The sequence below is a fragment of the Oculina patagonica genome, chromosome 3 (genome assembly GCF_052425735.1).
Source record: "Oculina patagonica isolate OP01 chromosome 3, crgOcupat, whole genome shotgun sequence".
In the NCBI taxonomy this organism is placed as follows: Eukaryota; Metazoa; Cnidaria; class Anthozoa; order Scleractinia; family Oculinidae; genus Oculina; species Oculina patagonica.
The window spans coordinates 14,220,818-14,233,644 of NC_135760.1; the positions used below are offsets into that span (position 1 = coordinate 14,220,818).

At 39.3% G+C, this 12,827-nt stretch overlaps 1 protein-coding gene and 1 non-coding gene across 2 annotated transcripts; one reads left to right on the top strand and one right to left on the bottom strand.

Annotated features, from left to right (window-relative positions):
* Positions 1-770: 770 nt before the first annotated feature.
* On the bottom strand, positions 771-10,775 carry LOC144647505 (uncharacterized). Its single transcript, XM_078507303.1, has 10 exons — positions 10,603-10,775; positions 7,314-10,007; positions 6,766-6,945; positions 5,672-5,839; positions 4,814-5,002; positions 4,298-4,456; positions 3,502-3,663; positions 3,114-3,276; positions 2,439-2,521; positions 771-1,967 (listed from the first exon to the last, which is right to left on the bottom strand). The coding sequence occupies exons 1-10, from the start codon at positions 10,715-10,717 to the stop codon at positions 1,798-1,800; spliced, it is 4,083 nt and encodes a 1,360-aa protein (XP_078363429.1). The 5' UTR covers positions 10,718-10,775; the 3' UTR covers positions 771-1,797.
* Positions 10,776-12,595: 1,820 nt separating this feature from the next.
* Trnak-cuu (transfer RNA lysine (anticodon CUU)) lies at positions 12,596-12,668 on the top strand. Its single transcript has one exon. It is a non-coding gene; the product is annotated as a tRNA-Lys (tRNA).
* Positions 12,669-12,827: the final 159 nt, after the last annotated feature.

Here is a 12,827-nt window from a genome sequence, read left to right on the forward strand (position 1 = left end):
AACAAGTGTTTTCCAAATGTTTTTGTTGGCATAAAACACCGTTTGATTCATCAATTTATATTGAACTGGCCGCCCGGCAAAAGTAATTTCCGCTGCAGTTAATGTTTATTAGATTATATAACGACCTCTCACGCTCAAACTCACGTTTACTGACAAAATATTAAATATGCGCATTTTAAAAGTCAAAAACGTGATTAATTAATTATTTACAGGGACTCCGAAAACGAACAAAAATAATCTTGAGCGCTTCCATTTGTGTGAAATAAAACCGGCTTAACCGGTGAGAATTTTACAGCAAATGGCACAGTAATACTATACTTGTGGTAACCACAGGTTAGAAAGTGCGGGCCTTGACGCACTTAGAAAAGGTATTGGTGCGAAAGTGCGTAATTTTAGATGGCAGTGTCGATGAATGATTAAATGGACAAAAGACAATTATCCCGAGTAACGCGTAACGCAAGGAATGCATGTTTTTATCGTTTTGGGAAGTGTAATCGAACACGCGGTGTGAATTGAGATGTGATTTTTCTCGATTAATGATAAATCACGCTTAATTGCCGCTAACCGGCCGCGAACCAGTCCGAGTTGTTTTTTGTCGGATTGACTGTTTAGTGAACTGTAGTCGAGCACGCGGTGTGAATTGAGATGTGATTTTCTTCGGTCGATAAACTCGCTATGTTGTCAGTGTTTATTAATATAACGAATTTCTCGGGAATAACCGTTGTTGTAATCATTCGCTTTGCCGTGGCTTATGCCTGATACAATCAGAGCAAATTTTCGCAAAAGCAACACCCGTAAAACAAGTCTGCAAATTGTAATGTTTGCAATCTTCCATGTGACAGAAGCCTAGATCTTATGTGAAAATCGTTCTTGGAGAACAGATTTTCTCTTCCGGTGTTACGACAAACTGTCGTGATTGACACATTTTTGCATTCCGATCGTTCTTAGTGGAAGAACAAAATTTTTAACTTCCGTTTTGCAGATAGCCTTTAAAATCGTGGCGCGCACGCGTAATACGCAATCCGCTGATCACTGTCAAGATTAGGATTGCGGGCCTCTCTTGGGCCCGCAACAATTTTTCAATTTTGAGAAATCTTTGGAAAAACGCTCAGAGCTCTTACTAATGTGGAAAGAGGTGAAACTTAAAAATTACAGCCTTCGAAATTCGCATCAATACGAAGTCAAATGTCTGTCTGAATTTCACAAAAATTACTCGACGAGAAGGAAAAAGTTTTAAGCTAGATGTGGGCTTATTTTTCCCAAATGTGTTTTTCAATGTTTTTTATTCATTCTTTGATCTGATGTGAGGGTCCCCTCAGCGTGGCTGAAACTTCAGGATAGCTTCTCGTGTTTCCGAATTTACTCACATGAAAAGTGTAGGATCTCTTTCAACATGCTTTCAAGGTAATTATTTTATGAAAGCAAATCGGTGACCAAAATCGCTGAGACTGACCGGATAGCCAACTCTGTGAACTTGCTTTCGCCAGGATCACTGGAAGGAAAAATGACTACAGGATCAAGGGACTGATATTATGAGAAATGTGACAAGAAAAACTAAGAAAAGGAAGGAGAGACGAAGAGAAAGTCGTCGTTTGTATCATTTTGCATTTCTATGAGAATATTTCCAAGTCCCACTTGTCTCAAATCTCGTCCTTTTTTTTAGGAACCCAGTAAAATAAAAGCAAACTGTGGTCATTGATTCCCGGGCATTGATTTTTTTAACCCGCGATGACTATACATAAGTTAAATTTTTTGTTTCTTTTTATTAATAACTATTTACTAAATATTGATATTTATTTATTTATTATCGTCGTCAAAGTCAGAAAGTACATTTCCATCGTCATCATCTTCATCAGCGTGGTCCTCATTGATGTCATCGTCATCTTCATTATCATCATCGTCATCGTTATTACTTGGAGGTTTTTCTATGAATACCTCTGTTACCGGCCTCTGCTCCAAAGGTAGCACTACAAGAACACCAAACAGACATGATGATTGAACAACAATTAATTCATCCTTACAATATCAGTCACATTGTCATGCACGCATCTTTTAGGGTAACTGAACCGCTTCATGTTGTCTTGGTGTAACACCAAAATCTTAGAATTAAAATTCAAAGAAATATCTGGCAATTAATAAGCAGAATTACTTTTTGGAGTTTGGGACTGAATTGATGTTCGGTAGAGATTACAAAAAGATCAGTACTTGAAGAGGCAAATGAATCTAACGCAAAAGAATAAAAACCAAAGAGACTTCCGGAGTGGAATGGGATAGTTTCGCAACGTTTTAGGGCGTGTATTTGCCAGATTTGGTGATCTTTATAAAATATTTTTCCATGAACTCATGTAAATTTTGTTATTTCATCCGAAACCGGAAATAATTTTTCTTTCTCGGCCTTTCCCTAATTTATTATAGAGTTATAATAAGTTGTTGTTTACCTGTATGCTTTCTGCTAGCAGCTGTAGAATAGGTATTGAAAGTCCTCGAAAAAGTCAGTGGATAGCTATTTGCATCTGTCATCCTTTATCAAAAGAAAGTAAATTTTCACTAGAATCGTCTGTAAAGTGATGTTTTACGAGGCAAAAGAAAAACATTGGCAAGAGCAGCAAAACACAGATTAGACCCCAAAACGTGCGATGTTTACATAGATAAAGAGACAGCGCAAATTTGAAACTATTATATTTCTTTTAAAAAAAGTTTAAAGCGATATGTCTGATTATATTCCTGTATAGTTTTTTTCACAAGTGAAAATAACCAATCAGCATCTAGGCTGGAAGAACAACCCCGCCAATCAGAGCACGAGAACTCAAATGGCTTCCAACATGGTTGCGAAAACAGCGAGCTGCAAATGTTGACGGTCCGGGTTCGAGCCCTGGCCGGGGCACTGCGTTATGACATGTGTTGTGTTCTTGGGCACGACACTTAACTCTCATAGTGCCTCTCTCCATCCAGGTGTATAAATTGGTACCCGCAAAATTAATATTACTGGGGGTAACCCTGCGATGGACTAGCTTCCCATCCAGGGGGAGTAGAAATACGGAAACCTCCGACCTGATGGGCCACCAGGCTCGTATGCAGACTTTCCCTTTACCAATACGGGAATTTATCCATACCGTTCAAATTGCTGTATTCTATTAATGGGAGCTACTGGGAACCAAAGTTGTGTGAAGGATGGCAAGTCAGTTGCAAGGTTAACAGGAGCTTGTCTGCTCATGGGACTTAATATATTCCAGGTTTGGTCTCCTCGTAATCTATCCACTCTCACCGTGCCATGAACTGATGAATTAAAAAGAAGAAGAGGATTAAAAGAATTATCCTTTGTAACGAACGTTTCCATGGGCGGGAAAACGCGGGTGACCAATCCGCGGATGGTTTAGAATTTGACAATCACGGAGTGTAGTGAAGCAAACCCAAAACAATTCAGGTTGATTTCATCGACAATCGTCTGAGGTTCGAAAAAAGAGGTGGAGAATTCAAAACAGTTCATAGAGTTATTGCTACCTTGGCACTGAGGTGGTATTGAACGTCTGTCGATGCCAATGAACACAGGCCTGCACTTAAGATCAACAACGCATTGATCCCGAATTTCCCAGCACCTCTCAGAAAGGCATGGATTATAGCTACAAATCACTTGTGGAATTCGAGAATACAGGTTGTCCATTCCTGTGGATTAAAAAGTTAGCACGATAATAAATAACTGTGGGTGAAAGGGAGGCGGAAGGGTGGGGAAACCACTTTAAGGTTTTCTATGCTGCAATAGACCCTTTCACGGTTTCTGACGCCATCTTGGTTGGGGGGCAAACGCGGCAAAATTTACAGTAAATGCATGTATGGGAAAAATCGGGAGTTTGACGCTCGATAATTCGAGGAACGTTGACATTCTAAAACTTTTGTGAATTTCAATTACTCAAATTTGATCGATTAACTCTTTCAGCTGGTATTTTAAGATTGTAATTCATAGAAACTGCAGAAAGGCGAGGTGCATAAACTAAAAAAAAAAGTTTGCAGAGGAAACTTTTTCATCCCCCCCCCCCCTCCAAGAAAATAATGGTCCGTCTCTAAAACAAAAATAAAAATCCAAGCCTCTTATATTTTGTACCTCCAGTAGGGTAACAATTGTCGCAAGGAAAACGTCATTTTGCTGACCTTCGGCTTCGGCAAATAATTAATCTACTCGCCACTGACAAATCAATCACGATATTTATCTCAACCTCGTCCAATAAGTGTTAATTATTCTAGAGGGTGAGGCCAGATATCTTGACTGTGGCGTGTTATGTACCAGGTGAATAAAACGTACCTTTGCACTTCGGCAGCATGTCCCCATCGGCATTGAAGAATACTGGATTACATTCAAAGTCTGTAATACATCGTGCTGCCGGGTCATGCAGGCACCCAGCCTCCTCACAAGGATTGAAATCACATAGTGTTTTAGGGTCCACATCAGCAACTTGTAGGCCTGTGTTTACAAAAAAGAGAACAGGCCACTTTAAAAAAATAGAGCGGAAATTTTTGCGTTTGCTTTTCTTCGCTTTCTCAACCAATCAGAAGTAAAACCAAAACCACTCATACACGTTTTCCCGTGCTTTTCGCCGGCTACACGTATTTGCTTTGAGTTTTGATTGGTTCACTGGATTTATTGTTTCTTTCGTTTTTTATTGGTCAGAGTGATTACTTTGGTTTTGATTTACGACACTTAATCGAACATCGCTCTTAGAAGATATCTATCACCGATAAATTAACTAATGACCTTCTTTGCGCTGTCTATCGTTTAACGTGCTTTCAATTCAAGACGAATATCTCAGCATTTACTTACGTTTCAGGGTCTTTGCAGGGCACTTCATGTTGCCGCACGATTGTGTCTCAAACAAGTTTCCTGGGTCGCATTCCAGTCCTCCATATCGAGGTACAGGATTGTTACATTCACGATGTCGCATCCTCACTCCACCCCCGCACGATTTTGAACAAAGACCAAATTTTGACCACTTATTCAAGCCGCCGTTCACTAAAGGAGATATGTAATATAATAAGTGGCGTTTTTAATAGGTTTAGATTTCTGAAACTTCTACTAAATATTATTCATTTAATTGGGTTACAGAAGGTATTGGCCACACCCCTTGTCCACTAAATCGCGAAAAACATTGCAACTTATTTCTTGCCTTTTCATTAATTCTTTTTTCATCCCTTCGGCATTCTTCAAAACACTATATTTCTACTTTGCATTTTTCTGTTAAAATATCTAATAATATTAAAGTGCTCTATTTTGCGTACAAAATTGTTGTAAGGGAGAAAACACAAATTTGTGTCGGTAAGGAGATTTTTGCAAAATTTCGTGATTATGTGTGCAAACTTTTGCATTTTCGATCCAGATTTTTAGGAGTTTATTATCTATTTTCAATACCATGTAAAATCAACAGCCTTGCTTTTAATGTAGAATGTAGAACCAACAGCCTTGCTTTAAATATTAGAGGTATTGATCTAATGTAATTAACAACATGTTTTTCTCCGTTGTAATCTTTAAGGTGATAAAATTTAGCTTTTCTTTTCCGGATTTTCGTTTATTTGAGAGGCGAAAATTAGACATATACCTCTTTGTTTCTATTGAAATAGCTCGTCGTTACGGTTTGTGTTCTTTTTACTTTGTAAATGGGTTGTGTAAATCTCTTTACTTTACCTGGACAGTGTTTACGATTACACTTGCGAGTGTCTATCGCATCACCATAACATGGCTGACCGCCATGCTTTGGGGGCTTACAGGATCTGGTGCGAACAGAAAATCCTCTGAAGCCACAGCTTCGGCTGCAGGAGCTCCACCGACTCCATGATAAAAACCGTCCATCTACTGCAAGGAAAGAACTAACCATGACTGCAGTGTAGTTAAAATGTTAGTGTGAACGAAACACAGAAACATGCATATGGTATACAATCCGCAATGTCACTTGTTCCGCCTGGAAACTATGTAAAGGTTTACAAGTCAAGGAAATCATAATCTGCACAACCTAATGATAAAATCATTACAATATTTGTTTATCTTGAAGATCGAATATTTAAGCACATCACATGGCATCACATGGCATCACACCACACCACATCACATCACACCACACCACATCAGATCACATCACATCACATCACATCGAATGACGTCACATCACGTCACGTCACGTCACGTCACACACATCACATCACACCGCATCACATCACACCATATCACATCACATCACAGCATAGCACATCACATCACATCATCATTTCTATTTTATTTTACTGTTCGTTAAATATCTTGTTTCTTTCTAAAGTGATGGTGAGCCGGGACAGGGACGCAGCAGCATTGAGTTATTGAGGAAATGCCTCACTCACATCATTTCACAGAAATGTGTAGTTGCCATAAAGATGTCTTACGTTGCTTTGGTACTATGTAGTGATTATTATGTAGGAAAGCATTACCAAGCATTGCTTCTGACCATGTGAGATTTCTTGTTTTTTCATACATGAAGTAAACATCACACTTAACCTTTTTTTTAAGTTAAAAAAAAGTTGACACCAAGAAGAATCGAACCCGGGTCGTCGGTTTACCAAGCGGGATTCATCCCCACTATGCCACCGGCGACCAGCTGCCAAGACCGTAATTTTTTTGGATAGAAATCCCAACCCCATTATAAGAGCTAACCGCAAGCAATCTAACGTGGTGTAATATGTCATCAGCTGTCTCCACATGGTCTGAAGCAATGCTTCGAAGTGATTTCCGATTTCCTATTATGTACGTACCAGGACAAGGTTTGAAGGCGCATGCCTCGTATTGTTCACCACTGACCGCGCAGTCTTTGATCGTCTGAGAGCTAGACGTGCACCGATATTGAATTCTTTTCTTTTTAGCATCAACACCACAGGACCCTGAGCAGGATGTCCACTCGGACCACCTTGTTATCGGATTTTCCTTGTCTGGCACTGTTTAAAAAGATGAAAGAAGTAAAATAAAAGTGCTCTGTCGGAAGCCCATTACATAATGCGTTCCTGTCTTCCGTTATATGAGGGTCTGACGAATGTTTTAACTTTTTCACTGACAAGTCATTAGTGTATTGACTTCGTCATCCTAACTGACAACTGACAAACGGTAAAACTAAATTTAACTGATCGATGAGTGAGAAAAAATGCATTTTTTTACTGACAACTGTGAGCACACTATGTTGGCTTCATTGTTTTGCTAGTCCTCATACATCACATCTTTATGCCTCGAAGGGCGTGAGTGCGTGGAATATAATTAAAACCAAATAGCTTAAAACTATCCCAGTAAGTGCACATTCACCACAACTTACCTTGGTCGACAAATTCTGTCAACTCTACTACCCCTGAGCCTAACTTTCCTTCGGGAATTGATTCATCATCCACTTTCTGAGATGAATCTCTGTCAAGCTGTATTGATATGTTTCTGATATCATCTATTTCCTTGGAAGATGCATTGAAGCTTGGTCTTTTAACGACCGTACTGTTTCCAGTTCTAAAAGGCGAAGTGTTTTTTAGTCTTGTCATTTTCCTCGCCGACTTGTGATAAACCGAAGGAGATGTTACAAAAGTGAAATTGTGTGACGTGTTTACATGAAAGTCGGTCTGATTAAATGTGCCACTATCTGCTTGTGAAGTGTTGGAGGAATGTTCAAAGGAAACTTTGCTCCCATTTTTAAGGGCTGTTGAATTGCGGTTATAAGTTTGGTAACATCGATAATTAAGATGTCTAGAATTAACAGGGAGTAGTGAAGTACAGTTTTGAACTGTTGTTGTTGAATTTGTAGAATTAGACATATTCATTTTCGTTAAGAAATGCCTTGATTGGTTGGTTTCCTGCAAATGACTTTGCCCGGACCGTTCTAGCTCATATTGGCGCAGTGTTGTTCCATTTTGGTCGTCCTTTATTTGTTGTTGGTTTGTTTGATTCTTCCTCCCTTGAGTTGGATTTTCCTTCTGCTGTTGTCCAACATTAAGGTTGCGATGTTGAAACATGTCTTGCTGTTGTGTCTGTTTATGCAATTGTTGTTGATGATGATAATTTAGTTGCTCCTCGCTCAGATGGTCTTGTTTGTCATGATGACGATTGAATACTTGTGGATGTTGTTCCTCCAGCTTCTCAAGACTAATTTGATGTTGTTGTCCTGGATTTTGTATTCCATTTTGTTGTGATAAATTCAACAACCTAGCAGAACTCAACATCTTTATAATATCGCCTTCCAGTTTTAAAAGTTCTTTCTTACTTACATTTTTTATCATCTGTAGAACATTCAGGTCAAAAGTGTTACCTTTACTTTTCTTTGAGCTGTCGTTAGTCCCAAATCTCATTGCATGATGGAGCTTCTTTCCTTTGTTTGCTTCATTCCAGCCTTTGTAAATCGACAATTGTATTCTTTTTCTGTTTTCCTCTGCAATAGAATCGTGGTTTGAATGGTTATGCCCTTCTGCCATCCCCTGTATGTTGCTCGTGAAATTGGCGTTTGGCTTCCTAATTTGAATAGAGTCTAAAAACTTGAGTAGCTTCTTTGACGTACTATTTCCTTGCATGTTAGTATTTTTGGACGTCTTTTTGCTAGAGGAAGACTCGAGGCTGTTAAGAAATTTTATAAGGTCATTGAAATGTTTTGAAATGCTTGAATTCAGCGGTAAAAGAAATGCGTCTTTTGGTTTCGTAGATAACTTCGTATTGTTTACCAACGCTAAGATGTGACTTCCATTTTTGCTATGATTTAGAAGATTTTTGTCATTACTTCCAGTTCTAGAAGACACACGACTAGTTCCGCTTTTGCCCAAGCTTTTATTATTCTTCAACCATTGTGATCTTGTAGTATTTGATTGAGCTACTTTGTTAAGGGCAAGACGTTGTGGTGATATTTGGCTCTCGCGTGTCTTGTTAGTTTTCTTCCTGGGTTCAGATTCATCACGTCCTGACACAGTGTCACCAAACGAATGTCCAACTTTGTTGCTTACTGACGAAGTAGAAGACAAGATTTTTGTCTTGGTATGTGTATTTCCATTCTCTTGTCTACCCTTCGATGTGATGTGCTTTTTACTATTTAATAATTTTATATCTGATAAGCCTTTGAAAACTTCAGGCTCTAGCTGAACAGCTTTTTCTTTCTTTTCTAAGGGCACACCCTTTGTGACACTGGGTGCCTGCGATGACTCAGACACCGCAGGTTTTCCCGCAATAACGTTCGTTTTGTTAGTTGATATCCTTTCCAGAGAAACCCTTTTTGGTGCAAAATCAGTGTTTTCCTTGCTCAATAAACCATTCTTAACTGGAAGCCGATGAGATATTCCTTTCGAAACGCCTTTGCCCAGAGACGGAATGTAATCGGCGTTAGGGCTTCTGTTTAGGCCCATTCGAGAAATGAACGTGTCTAAAACATCACTCGAGCTCGCTTGATTGCGTTCCATTTGATTGATTCTTTTCCTCGCTTCATCACTTGGATTTATTTTGTTGTTTAATTGAAATGTACTCCCTCCATAGGTGTTGTGTCTCAGCGAAGAAGATTTCCTAGATGAATTAAGCAATTTCATCCAGTTGGACCAGAATTGAGATATATTAAATAATCTATGTTTCCCAGGAATGGATACCCGCGTGACAATCTTTGACTTGCTGGAAAACGGACGACCTGTAGCAGACTTCTGTTTTTTAAACTTAACTCGCGGCTTACGATGACGAGTCTGCAAAGAATCTACTTTGTGCTGAGGAAATTTAGAGATCCTCGAGGAAAGTGAAGAATTCCTGGTTTCCGAAGGACGTTTACTGAAACCGTCTTTTTGAGGTAGATTGGGACCATTTTCTTCCACGATTTCAACGAGTGAGGCAGAAACTGGTTCAGCAGGGCCAATGTCAGTATAAGAAAATTGCACTTTATCTTCATCGACCACTTCGACAGTTTCTTCATTTGGTTGTAACTGAAACTGAGAATGGTTTTCCTTCGGAAAGTTCAACACTGACAAATGCATTCCTTCTTTAATTCTGCCGGAGGAAGCTTGCGCTATGGAGATTAAAAATAAAACAGAAGTTTATATTGTATCCGTTTAAAAAGTAAAGGATACTTAATAAAAGTGCAATTTTCTATGAAATAAACTTTTAATTCTAGCACGAGTGTAGATCCGATTAGCAGTCATTCCCAGACTTGGACAGGACGGGGATTCGAACAACTACTGTTATTATTAGGCTAAACGCTTGACTAAAGCGATGGCAGGGACCATAATGTATGTCTGGGTCTATTGTTGTCTGCTTCAGACAACTATAAAATAAAGAAAAAATATATGAAAAATATGTACGCCAAATCACAGTGTGGCTTCTTTTAAGTGTGGCAGAAATTCAGACAGACTTAGAAATCTCAAAACATTTACGAATGAATTTACTTGAATTTTTGTAAAGTTTTATGCTGGTCATGCAACGTTATTATTTTTAACGAGTCAAGTACGAATGACAGATCTGTTGACTGGATAGAAACAAAACCGCACAAATGTTTTCATTTTTTTTAACTTGTCTTTCGGCCTTCAATGAACACGCCATATCAGGTGTCAGGTTTACAATATCGTTGTTACTTAACCGTTTAAATTAGTGACATTTATAACTACCTTCATCTTTGACCCCTGTTCCCGGGCTGTGCCGTTTTCCATATCCCATCGCACTCGCATGTAGTAATAGCGCAAAAAACAACCAGACACTTCTCACTTTGAACTTTTCTCTCATCTTCGTTTTTCATTTTCTTCGCAGTTCCTGTGTGAAAGTGAAAACTAACTGCATTACGCTTGAGCGAGCTACCACCTCTCTCCCCTGCTATGGATGCCAAGTTAACTGACAGTTAACCAGCTGTCATAACATGGTCGTGAGCACACAAACAAACAAAATCGATGGAGCGATTATTAAATGGTGTTTTTAATCAATTATGTCATCGAAGCGAAGCGTTGTTTGTTTGTTTGTAACTGGTCTGTAGTAACAGTTTCACAGGGTCATTTACAATTTGTAGGTGAGAACTAGTAAATGAATTGAGATGAATTACACCGTAAAATAAGTTTTACGAAACTAACGTGAACTTTAGGGTTAAAAAACAAATGACCTCCGTCAACCTGTCTGATATGCAAGACCACGTGATATTCGGAGTATCACGTGAAATAGAAGTCACGTGACATGTTGGTGCTGTGGTACGAGACATTTCTTAACAAAAAGCATAACTAAATAAGTCCTTAACGGAACAGTCGGGGAATAAGTGCCAGTTTTGGCAAATCTTCGTTGAAGAACTCGAAGAATTTCCGAATCATTTTATCCAATCAAAAACTAGCGCGAGCGCTCACGAGTACTCCGACAGCCGTCGCGTCATGTCGCTTGGCAACTTCTGGGACGAAAACCGCGGGCTCAGTCTTTTCTCGGAGAAGTAATGTTGCCATCAACTGGCACTTGCAATTGTTCCCCCGACTGGGAACTTAACTGACTTATAACCTATTTTTGATAACAGCTTTGCGTACTGCCTACATTGAACAAGTCAGCTAAACTATAACTGTTTAAAAAGCATGTCGGCTGTAAAATCGAGTAAAAAGTCTCGTCCACCTTCCAGAAGATAGCAGAGTATCTTCAATCTCTATCGCTGATGTCAATGAGTTAAATTCTCCATACCTTCCTATTGTTGAGTCAGTTACGGCTGGTGAATATTTGCTTGTCGTGTATGGCCGATGCTAAGGACGCCTGTGATCATACGCGGTTAAAATTGTCTGAACTGCAGTCCTATTTCACTAAATGACTCAATTTCCAGTGAGGTTATGCTATTTTTCCCTGGGGCACAACTTAGACTTATCTGATCATCAGATAAGTACAATATTTTTCCCTGGGGCACAACTTGGACTTATCTGATCATCTGGGAATCACCCAAGGAGGTTAGTGGTCCATCATTTCTCAAACAGGAAACAGAAACAGGAGTCAACAGACCATTTTTCCCTTTGTTCTTTTGTGTGGTAGTAAAGCCCTTGGATCACTAGCGTTGTGATTTCAAACTAGCTGATCACATTGAGAACCTGGTAGGCTCGTTTAAAATCACGAGTAACAACATTTTAAAATTTATATACAATCAGTCTGTAAACTTCCCCGTGGATTTTACGCACAAAAAAATCAGCAAATTACAAACAAATTATTCGCCGTCGGACTCTGTCGACTATTGCTGACTTTACAACCCCTTATATTCGCGCCATTTTAACCCTAATTTAAAATGGCGGTTAAGTTCACCCTTGGATTTTTAGGCTAATGCCTCGGGATGAGGAGGCATTTTAAATCCTTAAAGACTTGCCGTGGGGCTTTAACTAATTTGGCCATTGTAGATTTCCTAAGTTCTCACTGTAGGTTTCTTACCTAGGAACCCATTACTCTGGTTAACCACTTTTCCTATCCATTGCACCTAAGGACTTGAGACAACCTCCCAAATTATAACTCACACCTTATTCAGTCGATATTCAGCTTGGTTCAGAGTAAATACTTATGCTGTATGCTTAGTTTTTGCCGCTTATCAGTAAACTGAGTGCTTCATGGTAAAACGGCAAGAAGACAAACAAATTCAATATTTAGCAGTTTGTCTCAAGGCGTGCCCGGCTAGCTCAGTCGGTAGAGCATGAGACTCTTAATCTCAGGGTCGTGGGTTCGAGCCCCACGTTGGGCGATGTTATTTGTTTTGCTTTCAAACAACACCAGATCCCAAAAATCAGTTTCTCAACCTTTTAATCATTTTTGTTTTCCTTCAGTGTACAAATCGTTTACTGACTCAACCATTTCCGAGTTGCCGGGTCAAACCCTTTTCATTTTTGTACTGGGAATCTGC